This window comes from Dermacentor albipictus, chromosome 1 (genome assembly GCF_038994185.2).
Source record: "Dermacentor albipictus isolate Rhodes 1998 colony chromosome 1, USDA_Dalb.pri_finalv2, whole genome shotgun sequence".
Taxonomy (NCBI): Eukaryota; Metazoa; Arthropoda; class Arachnida; order Ixodida; family Ixodidae; genus Dermacentor; species Dermacentor albipictus.
Window position 1 is genome coordinate 229,638,732 of NC_091821.1, and position 19,372 is coordinate 229,658,103.

Below are 19,372 nucleotides of genomic sequence, written 5' to 3' on the forward strand. Positions count from 1 at the left end.
TCGGCGCCCGGGGTCCCAAGGCCGCCGGGAACCAGAGCTGCCGAGTGCAGCCACGCTTGAGCGCGGCGCCCGGGTCAGTTTTCACCGGGCTCTGGGTCAGAGCTCTAGGCTGCGCTGTTTGGCGATGCGGATCAGCCGCCGGCCTTGCCGTGCGCGTCCCTGGACGCGCCGAGGACGCTCACCTGGTGGCCCTGTGCGTGCGCCACTGTGTGTGTGTCAGTTGGTGGGTCAGACGTATGGGGCTGCTTCAAATCACTTAATTCGGTCACTGGTTCGGCACACCGAACACGTGCTCGGGTGCTCACGATCTTGTGCTAGGCCAAATAAAAGGTAGACGAAAGCTCGCGCATAACGCGACAGTGAACGTTTTCGTTTTCCAGATAACTGCCAGGCTGTTGTTCGTTTTACGCTGTGCATAGTAACGACGAATGACAATTGATTGATGTTCCCGTTACCTGAGGTTTATTCGATGGGGTGGTATTTTGGCAGAGTTACCAGAATTAACTGTACTAAGTAAGGTTAAGAAAGTGGATGGCGTTGATGATTCTAACCTTGTAGTCCTTGACGTCACCGTACCTATCGTTTTATGCTCTGCATAAGCCGCTGCTGTATAAACTGTCGTTATAAACACTCAACGCAAAGAAAAGGTACGTAGTCTTCTACGTGAACAATTACACAATGGCACATCATTGCGCAAAACTTTTGACTTCGTCCTATTTCTTCTTGTAGTACTGTATGCAGATCAAAGCGTATTGACTGTTTTCTCAAAATGCTACCAGTGGCCAGGGCCAATTGTTACAATTTTTTTGACAGCCTAATAGCGTATTTGGGCGTTGGTCTACCCTACAGGATTTGGTTTGCCAGCAGCAACAAGTGTGATGTCAGCATATTTCTCGCACCTTCTCATGTGTTAGCCGCCGTGCAATGTCTCCATGAACTCGCGCACATCAGTGTACCATGCTCGTGGCAGCGCGATGTGATCAGAGTGAGCTTATGTCTCTGGAGTCTTTTCAAGTCTTGCACTCGTCATGTGGGTCAAGGGGGGAGAAAATAAAAAGAAAAAGATCGCTGGAAATACCCGTTACTTCTTAGCAACTTTTTTTTTCCAACCACGACGTTATCCTCGTATGTGTCACGACTTCGTAACTTTTTTTTTTGCGTCTGCGTAAAGCTTGACGTAATGGTTTGTAAATTTAGCAACAAATAGCTGATTTCCTCGAAAGTTTACTTCTCTGGGTGGACCATGCAAGAACTAATCGCCGCTTTGACACTTCGACACTAAAATTGTTTAACTACCCGCTGGATATGACTAAAGAGATCATCGTTCCTAAGCTGTGCGAGAAGCCCTGGCAGAGTAATAACTTATTGCCAGAAGTATGCATCCACTCAAGTTATACGAGCACTACATGCTAGTTTACCTGTGCGCTTTGTAATGCGGTATCAGATGTTCGAGCATTGGCACTTGCAGTCGTCGCGTCGTCTGTCTGGTGCGACGCCTTTCGAAACGCCGCCTTTGTTCGAGACTTTGGATCCCGCATTGTCGCTTTTTGCTTACGTACGAAGCTGTGCGTCAGACACTTCCGGCGTGACACGCGGACTGTATTGTTTCACGCATGGAGGAGCTTCCAACGGGGATTGACCTGGCTCGCGCGCGTCGCGACGGCCGTCGGGCTGCCTCCGCCCCGTGCAGTACACCTGATAATCGGCGTGTCACAGGCTCGGAAACAGCCGTTGTCGCTATGTGTCTTCGCGGGGCTAGTTTCTTTTGGCTGGCGTAACAGATATGTTCCAGCGTGTGTTCTTTTTTCTCTTTTACTGCAGTGGCTAGGGAAATAGTTCATACACATTGAGCTAAGCATTCAAGTTATCTGCATATTTCTTTCTCAAGCGTGCGCTGTGTGATGTGTGGTCTCTTGCGTTTCTTCGTTACCGCGATATTCCCCTAATAATGTCCATGACGGTGCTCTTTTGTGTTCATTCCCACCTGTCGGTTTAGAATCGCAGTATGAAGGCACCCACCTGCAGGAAAATATTAAGCATGTTGAATAGGGTGCATGGACATGCGTGTTTCGGGTTAATGACCCGTCGCACGACTTACATTTCTTTTCCGTTTCTTTCTATGTTGCAGAGGAATTCGTTGCTCATGGCTCGACAGTCAAATGCCTCGCTATCGGTCGCAAATCCGGCCGCGTCATGGTCACCGGCGGCGAAGACAACAAGGTCAACTTGTGGGCCATTGGCAAGGCCAACTGCATTATGGTGAGTACCGCATCGTCGCTGAAACCTCTACTTGGTTACGTATTGAGAAATACCAAGACAGGCGTCACGGACCTGTCTTGAGTGTTTATCAAGACGTTCCCTCCTGATTCCCGCCTTATTACAAACGATACAGCTGTGCCCTTTGTAAGTGTATCCAAGTGGCACGCAGCGGCGCAAGGTGTCGCGCCTCCGGGCCCCGCCGTGGAGGGATGACGACTGTCTCCGTAAGTTCACATCCGCTGCGATCAGTTTGGCCCTACGAGTCGTCAAGCGTTTTCACGAGGCTCCGCTCTGCCGCTGTGACTGGCACATTTGTTTCGGGGCCGAGTACCCTCCCTCTCCCTGTTCCTTGGTGGCCCCGTTTCCCTCCCTTCTCCCGTGCCGGGCGCCCCTTTCTGTCTCTCCAATTGAATGTGGCGCCTCATCGGTTACCGTGCGCTGGCTATTTTCTGCAACGGTGCAGTTTTGGGCGCAATTCAGCGCTCACGTCTCGGCGCGCCGCTGCAGAGGACCAAAAAATTCGGAGGCCGCGCGCGCACAGAATTCCTTCGTTCTTTTGTGCGCGGGCGCTCGCCGGTGGACGCAGGGCCGAGGAAATGTGGCCCTCGTCTTATGTGCGTTCCCTTCGCGGCCGGACAATGAGTTGCGCGTGTGCAAAGAGAGAGAGATAGAGGAGGTGCTCGATAACCGTTTCCCCGGAGCGGTCCGAGAGCAGGTCTTTGATCAGTGGAGCGCGCAGTGGCGGCTGAGTTTTCTACGCGATGGTCGGGCGCCCGTTTCTTTTTCTTCCAATCTAGCTCACCGGTGTGCGGCTGCCCGCGACCGGACCGTTTTGTGTACCCTCGCATTACGCGGTGGTTACACCGGCCTGCTGGGCTGAACGAGCTTTAGCGGGCTTTATTCCCGGCTCGACCCCGCGCCACGGTGAAGGTCGCGCGCCCAGCGTGCCGATTCAGTGCGGACGAGCTCCGGCCACGTTTCGGTCCCGCTCGGTTCCGCGAGCGAAAGCCCGCCCGTGCCGCTCGTGTTTCGCTTGGCGTTTTCAAGCCGTGCCTTCGTGTCGCTTGTGTATTCCTGCGTGTTAATTCCAGCAGAAAGTGAGAGGATGCTCGAGCCGTCGTTTTAATGTGCTGCGCCTCGCTGCATCTCTGGGTGCACCCGGGTGGGCTATGCGGGGGCCGTGCTCGGGAATGTTGTCGAAATACAGTTCAGGCGTGTTCTTCATCTCCAAGAACGTTCTTTACGGAGTCATTTTATGAAGGCGCCGACGTAGCATGTGCATGGGAATGTTTTTTTTTCCACTTGAGTTTCCGTGCTCTTGTTTCTTCTTTGTTTTGCATTCTTCGTTAGGTTTATGTTGTTGGGCAACGCCATTGTCCTATCCGCCGAAACCTTCGTCGTACGCAAAGAACACGAACAAATTATTGGAACCCTACTTTTATTTGTCAAACAACTTGCATATTCAACAAATTAGAACCAAAGCTTAATTTCAATTGTCCCGAAAAAGCCTTCAAGCTACAAGTTAAAGAAAAAAAAAAAACATTATGCAGGAAAATATACGTTTTGACTGTCAGCACACAAAAGAACATTATAACGGTACACCTGCTAACAGTGGCGGGTGTTATACACCCGTACACAGTTGTAGGAGCAGTGCGTCCTGTTTTTATGTTGTATCTAAATAGTTTTCATTTTTTTCCTCTTTATTACGAACGTTATTGGATCTTATGTTATCGTAGTTAGGCAATGCGAATTGTGCTACATGCACTGTATTAACCATACCAATTCTGAATTGTATTCACTTGATTCATATTGTTCTACACTAGTTGTTGCTTTGTCCAGAGTAATGGTACTTAAGTGTCCAAGATACATGTTTTGCATAGTTACAGCCTGTTCTAAAGTAATATCGCAATTGTACTTTCTTTCTTGTTTTTTTATGATGGACTGGTTTGCCGCTTAAAGGTGTTGACCTTTCGGTTCGTATTGATTGATATAGTATATTTTGTATATATATGCGTGCTGTACGAACTGTGTACAAGTGTGTTGGGTCCTCTGTCAGGTATTTTGCCTTTTCCCAACATCCTCTTGATTTTTCTACAAGGCAACAATGTTCTGCATTTAGTTGCACAACAGCGAGGGGGCGTAGTGGGTAATCACTACATATTTTGTTGTTAGCGCATTCATTGGCTTCCACGTGCGCAACAGTAATCTCCGTGTAGGGATGGAGCCCTTTTGCGCTCATGTGCTTAGATATTTGGTCGTAGGTTTTTCTTTTCTTTCTTTATCGGCTGATGCGTTTATCTTTACACATTGATTTCAGCTGGGGTTGTTTATACTGCCTAGCTGTTGCCCATTCAAATGGGTTTTGTCTCTGTTACTCGTTTATATATTTCAGTTGTAAATACTCATCCTGTACACTCTAAAAACAGTTGCACCCTTTGGGGTGTATATTTGCCACACAACGGTAATCGTCATCTTTCTTGTCCGCATTTCCTTTCTTTAACGCCGCGAGCCTAGTACTTTCCAGTAACGAACGGCATGCGCGTTATTAGCATGGCATAGCATTCCCGACAGGAAAATAACGAGCGCAGTGTTTTCAAGAAAGGAAATGCGGGCAAGACATATGACGATTATTGTTGTGTGGCAAATATACGCTCCAGAGGGTGTAAACTTTTCTTAGACTGTATACGTATTTTTCCAGCAAAGGAATAATTTGGTACCACGCAACTATCGGTGAAAGGGTCTCGTTTTGTTAGTTTGTGTGCGGCGTCAAAGAGCATGAAACACGGCCCGCCTGGTTCGCGCGTCGATCCGTAGGGAACCTTCGCTTCGTCGTTTCATATTAGAGTAGTACAGAAAGTTGAAACTAATGTTTGCGATTTGACATTTCGGGACATTTCATACAAGGAGATTATTACGGGAAGGAATCCCCTACGTGAATCACCACGTCGCATACCTTCACCACTTACTACTTTGTTGTAGCGCTCGCAGTACGACTGGACACATTAGACAAGCACACATAGTGCCTTTCTGTGTGTCCGGTCGTTCTACCTACGCTACAGCAAAGTAGGAGTGGCCATACCAACAAGCCCATTAAGTACCCTCATCTTCTCCATATATATTCCTCCATCTACTCGTTTTCTAGCTTCAAACTGCTGGCTTGTGACGCTCATGCAGCTACGAAGGGATCGACGTAATGTTTTCATCTGTAAGGAGTGTTCTAATCAAGCGTCTTTTACCTGTGATGACTTTTCCGTCTGCAGTAGGTTTTTGCCGCGACCTGTTTGGAAAGTAGAATATGCCTGTGGCGCTGTTTGGTAAGTCGCCGTGATTCCATTGCGAGCGCTGCCGTTTCTTCGTTGACACCCGCGACACCCAGCCATCGGTGTGCCCCAACAGGTCCCGTGGCGAAGAGATCATTGAAATGATCGCGTGAAGCCAGCTACTTGCCGACCGTGCAGCCAGCCGCCGTGTGCCCAGCGCAGAGTTCGATGACCTCGTCCCCCCTCCTCCCCTTCTACTGCTTGTCGCCAGCGTGCAGCCGGACGGACCCGGAAGTGCGGCTCGCTTTCAGGTGGCCACGGCGGCGGCGGCGTCGGCCCGTAGGGGGTGCTTCCCGCCGCCTGTCCATCGTGTGGTGGGCTGCTGAATGGCCGCGTGGCTTGATTCATGTCGATCCCCTCTCCCGCGAGCTCGCTCTCCTGCGTAGAGTGCGCGCAGCCTGCTACCTGCCCCGAGAGTTGCCTTTATTTTTGTCATCCGTGACGCTAGCCACGATTGGAGCCTCCGGCGAACCATGTCTGGCCATAGTTTTTTGAAAGTAACGGTGACTCGCTAGAGGCTCTAAGATGACTCGAAGTAGCCGTCCAACAGAATGCGATCTGAAGGGAAAGCCGGGCGGAGTTCTTCGTAGTTCTTAAGCGTCCATGCTGACCGCGCTACAGGTTTCGATCGCGTATACCGGTCTGTGCAGGCATTCGACGTTTCTGTTGCATACGTGGCGACGAGGCTGTAATTTCCCTTTTTGTGAATGAATGTTTATTTCCACAAGACAAGTACAATACAGTGGTTGGGGTGAGAAAGTGCGAAAGAAGCTGCAAATATCAGCTTAAGTCCCACTAACCCATAAACATCCGAGCAGCAGGGTGGAGCAACATATTACATAATGACTACAAAATAGTGATTATATAAATACCAAAACATTGTTCATCTAGTCAATAAAGGACATTTGAATCGTAATTGAATCAGACGTAGTTTAGACATGAATAAGGACATAACTGAATCATTCAGTGGCGTGAAAAAGTTAAAGTTCAACTGGAGAACACGACAGTACATCAATTTCATTACTCATCAGTTCATTGAGTAACCTAGGCAGTCTAGAACATAGCATTTGCATGCCGTAATGCGTACGTGAGTGAGGTGTGTACCAGTATTCCGGAAATCTGATTGTGTAAAGAGTTTTACGTTTGTTGAGTTGGGCTATTGACTGTATAAGGCTTATATTGCTTTTGTGCTCCTTTTTATAGGCTATTGCCAGACGGTATTCCATAAGATTGGTAATTTTCAAAATCTTAAGCTCTTGAAATAAGGAGGCAGATAGCAACTCGTACGGCGTGTTACATATAGCACGAACGGCGTTTTTTTTTTTGTAGTGTGTACAACTTCTTAATGTTTGTTGTAGAAGTCGTACCCCACAGAAGGTAACAGTAGTTTGAGTGGCTCATGAAAGAGGAATTATATATCAACTGTTTAATGGAACGGGGGAGAAAGTGCAGTGAGTAGATGAAATCAGCAATTTGGGATAGTTTGCCTGCAACGAAACCTGTATGATTGTGCCAGGTCATGCGTTAGTCATAGTGTACACCTAGAGAATTTAGATTCAGCGACTTCAATCGTAGAGAAATTAATCCTGAGGTCTTCTTGTAAAGTGGCCTGCATATTTTTAGCCCGAAATAGCACTCCTTTAGTTTTTGTCTATAATATTACGGTCCACTGTCGGAGCAGGTCCTTCTTCGCAGTATCATTACCGTAGTCGGCGCTCGTTAGTTCATGCGCCTTACGCGTCTAGACTCAAGTGCAAGCTCTCGCAAGTACTACGAGCAGGTGTTGGTTCTATGTTGTTAAAAATTTGATCTGAAAAAAGAAATTGATAAAATGTAGCAAATTTATTAGCATACCCTTTCTGTTTTCTTTTTTTGTAGTTTCAGTAACATTCTCTGTTCGTGGCTTTCATGGTCATGCATGTTACAGAAAAATGACAGAAATTGTTTACTGACGTACGGGAGTAACCGTTGTTGCCCTCGTAGGTAAGCACGATACACAAGGGTGAATCTGGTGTGCCAAGACACATCCAAGTATCCACTCTACGAGTTTCTATAGCCATGCTCCGAGCGGTATTACTCGTCCTGATTGCAGCTGTATATTATTCAGAAAGTAAGACCAATTCGCTCGCGCATACCAGATATACCTGCGTATTGGGGGCGAGCTCCACCACTGGAGAAGCTGGCGCTGCCATCGGCGTGACGTGGTATGAGGGATCACGTGGACATAACGGCCGTGTCGGCTGTTTCGGAAGCGCCGAAGCGAGCTGAAATGGAAAGCTTAAAGTCCCACCTGCGCTGCGGTTCTGATTAAGTGTGGAGGTTTTCCCGCTTCTGGTGTCTACTCGACAACACTCGAAGCACTATAATAGGTAGTGGCGGTCTTTGAAGGCGTCCAACATGGTAGGCTACTGATCGGTGCCGCAGTGCCGGACCATCGCAACGGAGCCCGGTGTCAGCTTTCACACGTAGACCCCGCGGGACAAGAAGCTGCGTGAAGCTTGGATCGCGAAACTTATTACCGGCAAGCAGCCATCGGCTTCAACTCGGGTGTGCAGCAAGCAGTTCCGCTAGGAAGATTTCTGCTACGGCGTCGGGGCTGCGATGTTCAGTGAGCAGCAGAACGCGCGCACTGATACGCTCGCTCGCGCGCGCTGCCTGGCTGATTGTCATGTCGTTTTGATCTGTGAACTTGTTGGTGCTAGACAGTGGCAAATTCACTGGAATGGATAGGTAACGGTAATAAGCACATAAAAAAAGCATGGCATATGCTCATGTCTGTGTTAGCAGCAAACAATGAACCTATGCTGGATTACGAAAAACAAGTGGCGGGAAATTGCTCGCTCAGAAGACCGATAAACATGCAGCACGATGCAACTTAAGAAATAATGATATTGAAACGTGCAAAAATTTAGAAGAAACGAAAAAAAAAAAGACATCGAATCGTCGCGACGGCACGTCACAAGTCGCCGTAGGCGTTGAAGTCCCGAGTTATAACGAAATTATTTTTGAACAGCTCTGATAGCGTCCACGTAACAATGGTTGTTTGTGTACTGTCAAATGCTCATATGCTGCGGCCTAAATGAAGTTCGCAGAACGATCCGAAAACGCGCGTTCGCAGCGAAAGCGAAACATAGTGCGCGGACATGCATGGAGACGCGCAGTCGGTCGCTGCGAACCCGTGCGATCACTGCATTGAGGCTTCATTCTGTTATGCTCTATTTCATTATACAGACAGCCCACTATAAGAACATATTTTACAGTTTGCTCTCAGTGATTGCTTACCTTTCATGTAAGAAACCGGTTCGGGGGTCTCCATCGCGGCTACCGCGCGGAGTGGGCGTTCACTGTACGTATTCGGTAAAGAGATAGCGTCTTTAAACCATTTCGTGCTTTCTGTTTGCCCAAGATTATTATTTTGACAGTAAAGAACTTCTGTCGTTTCGAGAGTACTTGCAGAAATGCCTAGGAGGGCTCCCGTGGTGTTTTTTTTTATTGAGCGCCGACAGCCAAACCGGTGAGGAGCGCGTCGCGTGATCCCTCATACTACGCAAGGGAGGCGCTTCTGGCACTATGCTTTTCTTTTGCGAACCTGATGAGACTGGCCTTCTTGTCTCTTGCCTATCTCTTCCCTAGAAGAAGTAATGCGATGAAGGAGGCTAGCAGCATGAAATACTACTGTGAAAGAGGACTATTGATTGTTGAACTTTCAGGCCACATTTGAGAATCTCATTCACATTTATATCTCATCTCAGTCACGGATTGTTGACATTTCAGAACAACGACACCATCTGGTAGCGCTCATTCGGCATTCGAAGAGCGAACAGAGAGTGAGCGGTAGTTCGTGCATTCACTGCATGTGTCCCTCCTTCCACTGATAAGGGAACGCTGAGCGAAAACGTCGTAAGCTGGGCCAGTTAACTGCGGCAGGTAGACACTTGAACGGCGTAACAACGAAACTATTCCGTTTTGTTCCGCACCATTTTGTTGCTCCATGCAACAATCGTGCACTCCCAGATTGTCGCCCCGCGGCTCTGTGATGAATTGCCTCCAGTGCCTTTCACAAACTGCCGAGATTGATTTCACAGCCTCATAAACACTCCGGGGCTTGTCTGTGTTGTTTCTGGTGCCCCGGGCAGCTCCCGTCGCGGCCTGTGTTCCCTTTGAGCCGGCAATGCGGTCGTCGCGCCCGCGCGCGCGCGACCGAGGCTTTATTTGTCTTTTTGTTTCTTTTTTTTTAATAATATTGAGCCGGCAGTTCTCATTCACCCATGGTGGGCTTGTGGCTATTTAGCTCCATTGTGTGGCATAGCGTGGCCGTTGTTCTGCACATAACAAGGTACATCTGGCACATCTGGCTCTCGCCACGTCTTGATGCGTGTCCCAGAGTGGGGCATGACGTTGACCGCTGAACAAGTCCGGCTGCACTGAAAGGAACAAGAGGATAAGAAAGCCGACATCTACGCAGCGAGCAAAACAGCCCCCTGTAGCGACGCAGGAGGGCCAGTATATACCGTGCGTGAGAAAGGAAGAATTGTCCTTTGTAACATGCGACAGTGTGGTGGTCTCCGTGCGTGCGTGTGCCCTCGTTTTGAGGCACGGGGTGGACCCGGTTATTGCGCAACCAGTGGCTTATTTTCTCGCGTCTCATTGTTCCGTTGCTAGTCCTCGTTTATTTTGCATACATTGCATTATATTCGCTGATGATGCTCTCTCTCTGTCTCTCTCTCGCTCCCTCCCCCTGCGTCCATACTTAACGAAGCATTGCATATAATGATCTGTGCATGCATCGTCTTCTCGGTCGTTCTGCAAAACAGTGTAGACGCCCTTCGTGTTTGTAGGCGAGAATATTGTGACCTTCGCTTGGGCACAAATAAATGCTAACTTCCTGCTTACTTTCCGCTGATCCATTGCTTCCAACATGAGCGCACGCGCACACCCGCGTACGTACACACTTTTCACAAAAGCTTGTAATATTTAAAAAATGAATTACTGTCTGTTTAAATGCTGAAAGCGGAATATCAAATTTGGCTCTAGTAAGCAGTGCCATGGGGCGCGCGCTTCGTTTTTTTACTTCGGCGATAACCCGAGAGAGTACAGTCCAGGTTGAAGAAAGCTGGTGAAAATCGTGCAGAAGAAGGCATAAGAAAAAAATAGTTTTGGTTAAGGTGACGCGCTTAAGCTACTGTGCGTGAATAAATCCGGTGCAATGAAGAAAGATGATCTCAGAAGAAATCCGAAAAATTTGTATGCGGCACTATATATAGCATATATCGTGGGCAATCTCCGCTAGCGGAGTACATCGGGTGTAGGTTCTCGCCATGTGCTAAGACTATTGCCAAGTTTTCATTGTAGGATAACATACTTTTTTTTCCAAGCAGATTTCGCAGGACGTAAATGTATAGACCAGAACACGCTAGTCTCGCACCCAGACTAACCGAACGCATACTCTCGCACCCGGGTTGCCCGGTCGACCGGCGCCGTTTTGTACTGGGCTGCCAAAGTGTGTTCGCCGGCGACCAGTAGACATGGCAAGCGCCAGCTCTAGGGTTCCAAAGTGCGGAAATGTGCCCGTTCACACGGATCCAAAGTAGAAGTCATCTGGGCATCATTGCGTCGTGTTTGGATGCCAAAACAACCAGCGGAAAAGGAGCAGGTCGCTTAGCGCTGTTTGCGAAGAGCACAACACACGTAGGGAATCGTGCCGGTGCGGTGTTTTCAGCCTGCGCCGATTTCCATCCGCAACGAAGAATGCCAAGCTGCGCCACCGGTGGATAGCTGCAGTGAATAGGAAGAACTACCAACCCAGTGAAAATGCACGAGTGAGTATTCGATCTGTGTATATTTTGGTGCCACGTTCAACTTTGCGCCCTACGAACGTAATACGTGTAACACGCAGGTTTGCTCCGAGCACTTTCTGGGCAACAAGCCTACAGAGCAGAATCCCGCGCCGGTGCTTCGCCTTGGCTATAACAAAAAGGCAAGCCTTTTCGTGTTTTCATTCAGGCAGAGCTCCCGACGGTTAAGCGGAACAGTTGAGTTTGCGGTTAGCGATACTTGCAGCTGGTGCACGGAATGACCATTAAGCGTGAACGACAAGTTGTAGGCCTTGCTGGTGAGCGTTATTGCTAGTGAAAGTAAACCGAAGTCTGCTCGTCACATAGCATGCGTCCACAAAAACGTAAACGACGACTACTCGTCGCCGAAGGTGTTCTTGCAGCGCACCTACCTTTACGAGCTGGTGTTGCAGGTGTCATTCGCAACGAATTCATTTGAGCCTCCTGAGCTCTAAACTGCGTGCGGGCTGTTATGCGGGGCAAAGCGCAAAATATTTCCGTTCATATGGCGAGGAAAATAAAGTGCTTAATTATTCTTGTATTTTGTAACAAAATTTTGATCGTTCTCACTAGTTTTTTTTACTGTTTTCTTTTCTAAGGGAGCGCCAACAATCCGATGGCCTCGCACAAGCGAAACAGGTCTGGTACTAGGTAGCTGCAGTTGGTGGGGCTAATTTCTTGGAATGCAGGTGCGGTTGTTGTCTTGTACCAAAGGGGTCCTGATGATGCAGCTTTAAGCAGGGATGGTAATTTTACGTGCCCTGTCATGGTTTGTGCAACTGTACAACACCTGCATCTGTCATGCTCGCCCTGTTATACGGGCTTTTAATGCACATGTAGTTGAACATTATAACTACTGTAGTACCTCATTTTCCAATGAGTGCAGGTTCAGCTTCATATGCTGCTTGTTCGGGTGCTGTAGGCTTTTATTATGAATGTTGTACTCTTAAGTGGTTGCAGGATACAATTGGCCTGGTGTATTTTCTATTTCATTTTGAGAGGACTTTATATCTTCGCAACAGTGATGGCATGGGAAAGAACTACAGCCTTTCTTACTATAACATCTATTTTGTTTTCAATGTGCAGGTGGTGAAGGGCAGGCGTCTGCTAACCAAGCAGTCAAACGACCTCGCCAGTTGGTTGCCAAGCGCGGCCAACCCAGTAGAGACCATTACAAACAAGACCAAACTGAAAGTGCAGATGACAGTGTTCTGCGTGCTTTAATAATATATGGCACCAACACAGTGCTGTAAATTCCTTCACAGGTTACGTGCCAAAAAGCTCACAGGTGTTCTAGCATATAGCGCGCGGTTTGTACAAACGTAATAGCGTACCTACCCGATGTATTCGCTTCTGCAGTCTGCACAGCACTCAGTGTGTCCATTGTGGACTTGCACGAGGTCTTGAAGTTTGATTGAATCCAGACAGCGAAAATGACAGGTTAGAAAAAAATTGGAGGACGCTTAAGCTTCGCCTTCAAGAGTGGAACGCGATAGCGTTCCCGTCGACCCGCCAATGGGTGTAAGACAATGGGCTACAGGGCAGCCATCACTTACGAGGCGCCCCGCATCAGACGCGGTGAGCGTCGAGCCATATGGTCGAGCAACGCGGCGTTCGGCGCAGCAACGAAACGTGCGCCTGAGCAAGCGGAGCGAACCAAAGAACTCGGTATCCCGGAGGGGGAAATGATGCACGCCAGCCAAACGCCGTGATCGGCACGGGCAGAGAGATAGAGAGATAGTGATCTAAAGATAGGAAGGACGCTTGATTCTACAGAGGGAGCGAGCCGCGACAGCTCCAATGCGCGCGTGGCGCGCCATCTGTCGGGGCAGCGCTATACATGGAGAGGAGGGGGTCTTCTGTGTTTGCCGCAAGATGGCTCTCCGTGTGCGGAAAGCGCAGAAGAAATGCAGCGAAACGCGCTTCGCTACTCGTGTAATTGCGACTTCTGTAAGTTACATGTTCATAATTACCGATATACACCACAGTATAACTTTCCACGGCTCGTTTCGAAGGCAACACCGCATTCACTAGAGGCGCGTTTGCACCTTTTGGAAGCATCGAAATCGTGGCTGAGTGGTAGCGTCTCCGTCTCACACTCCAGAGACCCTGGTTCGATTCCCACCCAGCCCATCTTGGAAGTTGCTTTTTATTTATGGAGTGCATGCCGTGATTTATCGCTCACGGTCAACGCCGCAAAACGCTGACGCCGACACCGACACCGACGCCGACGACACCGGCTTTTCTGCGACACGAGCTCCTTAACGCTATCGCGTTAAAACGTGAAACACGCCTTCCGCCCAGCTAAAAAGCCCAAGTTTCGCTTTCGCGCCGGGTCGTATCTCCCGGCGTGGCAGCCCAGGCCTGCTACTTCGCGGCGCTTGGGATAGATGGCGCGACCGGCGCTCATCAATATGGCGGCGCCCTTTGAATTCACGGTGTTCTGGTGTATACGAAATCATTGCTTGCTGGTGCTACCGCATTGGCTCCGGCGTTTGTTTTATTTGTCCGCATAAAGAGTTACCGCACATGAAATTCTCGTAAAATGCCTTGCTGGAATGAAAACATAACGTCTCCGGCGTATCAGTTGAGCATAGTGCTCGTGTGAAGGATCACTTAAGCAAGGGGCTTTAAGGTACAGTCTTACCATGAGCGAAAGCTTGGAAGCCAGATATGGCGCAAGATCGAAAGGCTGGTGGCGACGCCATACACATGGAAACACCCGCACTAGCATTGTGTAACGTCTTGGGTGAAATTGTGCGCTCGAGGTTACTTAATTATTGCTCAGTAAAGAACCACTGTATTCGAAAGTAAGCGCAAGGACCTAGCATGGTACATTTTAGCACCTTTCCTGCAGAAATAGGAAGCCCAAATACAAGGAGAACCCTTGAAATATCTGACCTCAGAATGGCTGCGCCTTCACCGCGGTTCGCGGGCTGTATCCAAAAAGGGAGGTTTGCTCTAACTTTCTTCTCTGCAGTAATCGATCTTCTTCGACCAAAAGCAATGAGTCTAGTTGTCCTAGCTGATTTAATGTTCCTCATCCCTTTAAGCGGAAGTCCCGACGCATGACTAGCTCGTTATATGAGAGAGAGACAGGTACACTGCCGTAGTGCAGGCCTTGTTCACACGTTCGTGGCGTATGCACCGGGAAGTAAAAGTAACGTTGCATCGCTGTACGGCATGAAAACGTCTCGCAGCGCACCGGCACGTCTGTTGTGGCTGCAGCTTTCCTTCGCACTTCGTGTGTCACCACCGCGCGCACTGCATGACGCACCTCCGGCTGCCATGCGCGCGTTTACTCAGCGCACGCTTTCAGGAAGGCGCATCTCGTCTGTATTGGGCTGAGTCGTTTGGTTTGTCAGCAGCCAGAGTTTCGCGCCAACCGTGCGCGCGCACTCTGAGCGTACAGCTGGTTGGCGCCACAATGGCCGCGGTTGCGGCCGCCATTGGACTCGCCCACGCGGGCGCGCGCGTACGTAAACAAGGCCTTGCTTTGCGCGTGCATGGAGTGTCGGGACAATAATTCTCCCGTGCAGGAAGTCCTGTTCGCGAAGAGCCCTCGAGTACGTGCTAGACAAATTAAATGCACCTGTGTCTTAATCGCTCGATCACTTAATTACCAGAGGTGGGCTCGCTTGCTGACTTCGTTAATCATCGCCCCGATCGGGTAGCGTTGAGCACAGCTCGGTATCGGAGTCTCGTAATTGCCCCTGTAGCGCACCGTGGCCTCAGCTGTGGCCGTTGTTAGCTCCCCGGTCTCCTTTGTGTTTTTCATTGCGCTGTCGTCCTTCGCTTTATGGGCGCATGGGGGCGATAAACTGAGGAGGGCGCTTGGCAACTTGTTCCTTCTGTCTTCGGTCTGGCTCATTGGACGTCGAAGGCTGCCAAGCTCCGCTGACTGCTGTGGAGGGCGTTCTTTAATGGCACCGGCGTATTCGTGGGCGGAGCACGCGAAGCCGCACGCTGTGCTTTATTCGGCAGCGATGCTTTTTCGAGCTGCGAACGAACGCCGACTGCACATAGGTTTTACTCGGCACCTAAATCTGGCTGAAATTATTATTCATCTGACAGCTTCGAATGGGGGCTTTGCTTATCTGCCATGTATTCTGATCAGTCAGTGTGCAGGAGGCGTGCCTCCTTTAGATACACGTTGGCAACGTCCGAGCGCTCTTGGCTTGCGGTAAGATATGTAGTACTTAAATGTGGCTAACGGCTGACCGGACCAACCACTTCTGCGGCCAACAACACCGTATCCTGAAAACTTTCCCCGAAACAGTTGCCACCAAGTGGCCGATGTCCTTTTGTTTCATCGCGTCAGATACTTGGGTACACGTTGGCTAAAGTGACGTATTAAACCTCCCAGATACCTTACCGAGCACGGTTCAACGTACGAACGGCCGTGCGCTTCACCTTGCTTGCTTATGCGCCGAGGCCGTTATTTACTGGAACGCTAGACGGAGCATCCGCTCCCTTGTTCGTGTAACTTGTCTGTACAGCTTACGAAACGAGCCAGGAGCGGCTGGCGGGGAAAAGGGCGGAGGAAGAGTGGTTGAGAAAGGCTTTTTTGTGAGCGGCACGACTACGATACACGGTATAATGCGCGCCGCCCGGGCACTATACCCGCGGTAAGCGGTCTGTGCTCTGGCAGCTTGACGCTGCGGTTCACGCCGGGGCATTTCGTCACGTTCGCTGAGCGCGGATGGCGCCTTCATCTTTTTTTCTGTTCTATCCCGTTACACCATTGTGTTACAGTACGTGAACCGTGGCGCCCCTCAGCACTGCGAACGCTGCCGTGAATCGCACGCGCTGCCTGCGCGAGCGAGTCGCGGAGGCTGCGCGCGGCCAGCGTTTGCTTAGCGCCGTGCGCACCCCCCCCCCCCCCTTTCTTTTAACGCTGGACAGAGGGGGCCCTGCTTAGCCGATGCCGCTCGAGTTTAGAGCTTGGCGGCAACGCTATCCTGGATTAATTGAGGGCATGCCCCGTCGCAGCATTATGCGAGCTTTATGAATGCAACGTTCGCGACACTGTGGAGCCGTTTGCGGGAACGCATTTGACCACCGTAAAGCGCGCTCCGGATGACCCCTCACTAAAGTCGTCATGAACATTCTATTGCGTTGTTACTGGCGCTTTTTTGTTGCAGTCAACAGACTTTCTGTAATGCAGCTGAACATTATGCGTGAGTTTTGCACGGGATTTCCCCAGTTTTACCCTGTTTAGTGCGCTTGAGCTTAGGTACGGTCATGACAGGTTGTCCCTTGACCCATTTCTTTATTTGCAATGTAAGCTTATTTAATAGTGTAATGGATATTTAGTGGGCAAGATGAAAACTCCGCGTTCCCAAGCTAAAGTTATTTACGCGTTCTTTCTTTTTTATTCGCAGTGATTGAAACGTGTTTTACACCATTGAGCGGCTCGCGGTAAATATTACTTAAAGGAACGAAAATTCGTAATGTATTCATATTGCGCATACCACCTGTAACCGAAAGCAGCACCTCAGCACAGAGTGGATGCATAAATTGACTCGTTAGTTGCGCTGCTGTCAATTACACTGTAGGCATTTTCTTTAACGCCAGCAGTGACTGTTGTGGCGCATCCAAACAAAACAGGAGTTCACTGGAAGATGGAGGATTGAAGTGATCCACACTATAGCCGAACAAGGGACGTCTCGGCTGGAGCCAGCTTTTCGACAAGGCGACTTCGCCTTCGTCAGTGGCCGCATTGACGAAGTCGCGTAATCTTGTCGAAACGCTGGCTCCAGCCGACACGTCCCTCGTCCACTGTTGTGGCGCATGCTCCAGGTGAAATGGGCGCGCCGGGGCGTACAGGGAGAATCGCCGACTGCGGCGTGAGACGCTGCTGATTTGAGCTGAGCAGGCCTCCGTAACGGGGCTTGCGCCATCCACAGGCGTGTGTTTGAATGATCGCGGTGGGTCCCGAAAATGCTTGACAAGGCTTCTGCGTCTATCTGTGCTTTTTCCTGTTCTGAACTCAAACAGTCCTACATATTTCGGAGCGCGTAATTAACACCAGGGCTGCTACCGCATCGCGGACGCGCTGCTCGCAGAAATAGGCCGCGCCTTCTCGGTCGACCGCTTTCGGCGATACTTCCGCGCGGCCTAACATGCAGCGCTGAACCCCACTCGGGTATTCGTTGACGTCACGGCGTTTCTCTTGTCTGCCCTCGACAGCAGCGCGGCGTGAAAATAACGCTGACGGGAAGTCTATGCGCTCACAACTGTTACTTCATGGCCTCCGCCGCTGGTCCGACCAAGCACGAGTCTTCCGTTGTCACGTTGAAAGCGTAGACTCCAGAGACCGAATTCAATCTTTTTTTTTTTTTTAACATTAGCCACAATTCAGTATTCCTACCGTTCAGAGGAGAAGGACTGAAAGGTGAAATTCTGACTCTGTACTTTTTTTTTATGTCTATTCACCGCACCATTAGACTTCCTTGAGCCATTTTGTCGGAGCTTTGTGTTGGGCGCAGCTGCGTTGTGAAACGAGAGCAATGCAGGGAGCCACTCGCTACCTGCAGCTTACAGCGTACTAGGCTGCAGGAAAGCTTACCTACTGCGCTAGAACCCCTTCCCCCCCCTTTCCGGCAGATCATCGTTATCATAGTCATCATCACCGCGGTGTGGTCGACCGTTCGATCATATAACGTTTACTTCATCGTGCCTAGCCATAGACCAACGGCAAAAGAATGCATTTATTCTGCGGCAAAAGGCATCAATCATACAAGAAAAAAGAATAGAAACCGGTTGCGCCTCTGTTCGACGCGCCCATCAGTCCGAGCGCTGGCCCCGGCGGAGAACAGGCGCGCGGAGCTTCGCCCCAGCCGTGCCATCTGAAGCCCCCTTCATTAGGCGCGATATGGGCTGGCTGGCCGCGGACGCCCCGCGATCTTGAGATGTCGGTTCTTCCGGGATCCGGCCGCTCGTTGCGGACACTGCGCGACCTCCTCTTTGTGGGATCTCCTCGCGGAAGTGCCCCGAGCCAATTCACGCCCACCGCCTCTCGGCCGCCAAATTTTTGTACGCGTGACGTTCCCAGCCGGTGACCAATGTGGCCTCGCTTCACTTTGTGAACCTCAAGCGTCTGGATGACTCTCGGCAGCGCTGTCTGTTTGCCAAGATAACCTATATTAAGCGAAAATAACCGTGCGAACAAAGTGCAGAAACATACCATTCGTTGATTGAACTGACAACATAATAATGTGACTGCGACATTATGGACTGCATTATTCAAATTTCGTTGCAATTTTTGTCGATGCGGTGGTTGGCAATACATTTTAAATGTATTGTCAACTACCGCATCGACAAAAATTGAAACTAAACATGCAATAAAACCTAAGTCACTAAATGTGTATTAAGTTTTAATACACATTTAGTGAATTAGGTTTTATTGCATGTTTAGTTTTAATATTCTTTAGCCCATATTTAGGTGACCCATGGGCCTTATAGTAAACAGTTTAAGTATCACTTAGTTACCTTCAGGGGTACCTCTGTATTTTGACTGTGTGAAGCAAATTTCCGTGTGCCGGTCAACGCTGAATGTTTCTACTCGAGCCCCAGTATTAACTGTTAGACAACCTCGACACGTTAGAGTGCTGACCAGGCCGACCATTGTTTTCCCCGTGGTATGAGAGATTTACCAGTGTTTACCGCTCGCTCCGATCAATGCCGTGTATTTCGAAGATGACCCTCGAAGGGACAACTCAGCTGTGCATGCACGGAACGTTCGTGGAGTGGGCCGTCGAAACGAAACCCACATTTCGCTGTTTAGTTGGCCAAACTTGCCATAAATCCCTCGACATAGGCGCAAAGAAAGCTTATCACTCAAATCTAGACTGATCGTACTCTGGGACGCTTATCGGAAGCATAAAATTTATGCAAGTGTCCGATGCGGGAAGGTAAAATCGTACGGCTAAGCCACTGAAGTCGTGCTTTCTCAGA

General features: G+C 49.7%; 1 protein-coding gene across 5 annotated transcripts in view; it reads left to right on the forward strand.

Annotated features, from left to right (window-relative positions):
• kat80 (katanin 80) overlaps positions 1-19,372 on the forward strand; it is a 204,711-nt gene that overhangs the window by 49,958 nt on the left and 135,381 nt on the right. For all 5 annotated transcript variants that reach the window (XM_070531014.1, XM_070531011.1, XM_070531010.1 and 2 more), the window contains exon 2: positions 2,129-2,259. In XM_070531014.1, the coding sequence (XP_070387115.1) occupies positions 2,129-2,259 (131 nt within the window). The remainder of the gene's footprint in view (positions 1-2,128; positions 2,260-19,372) is intronic.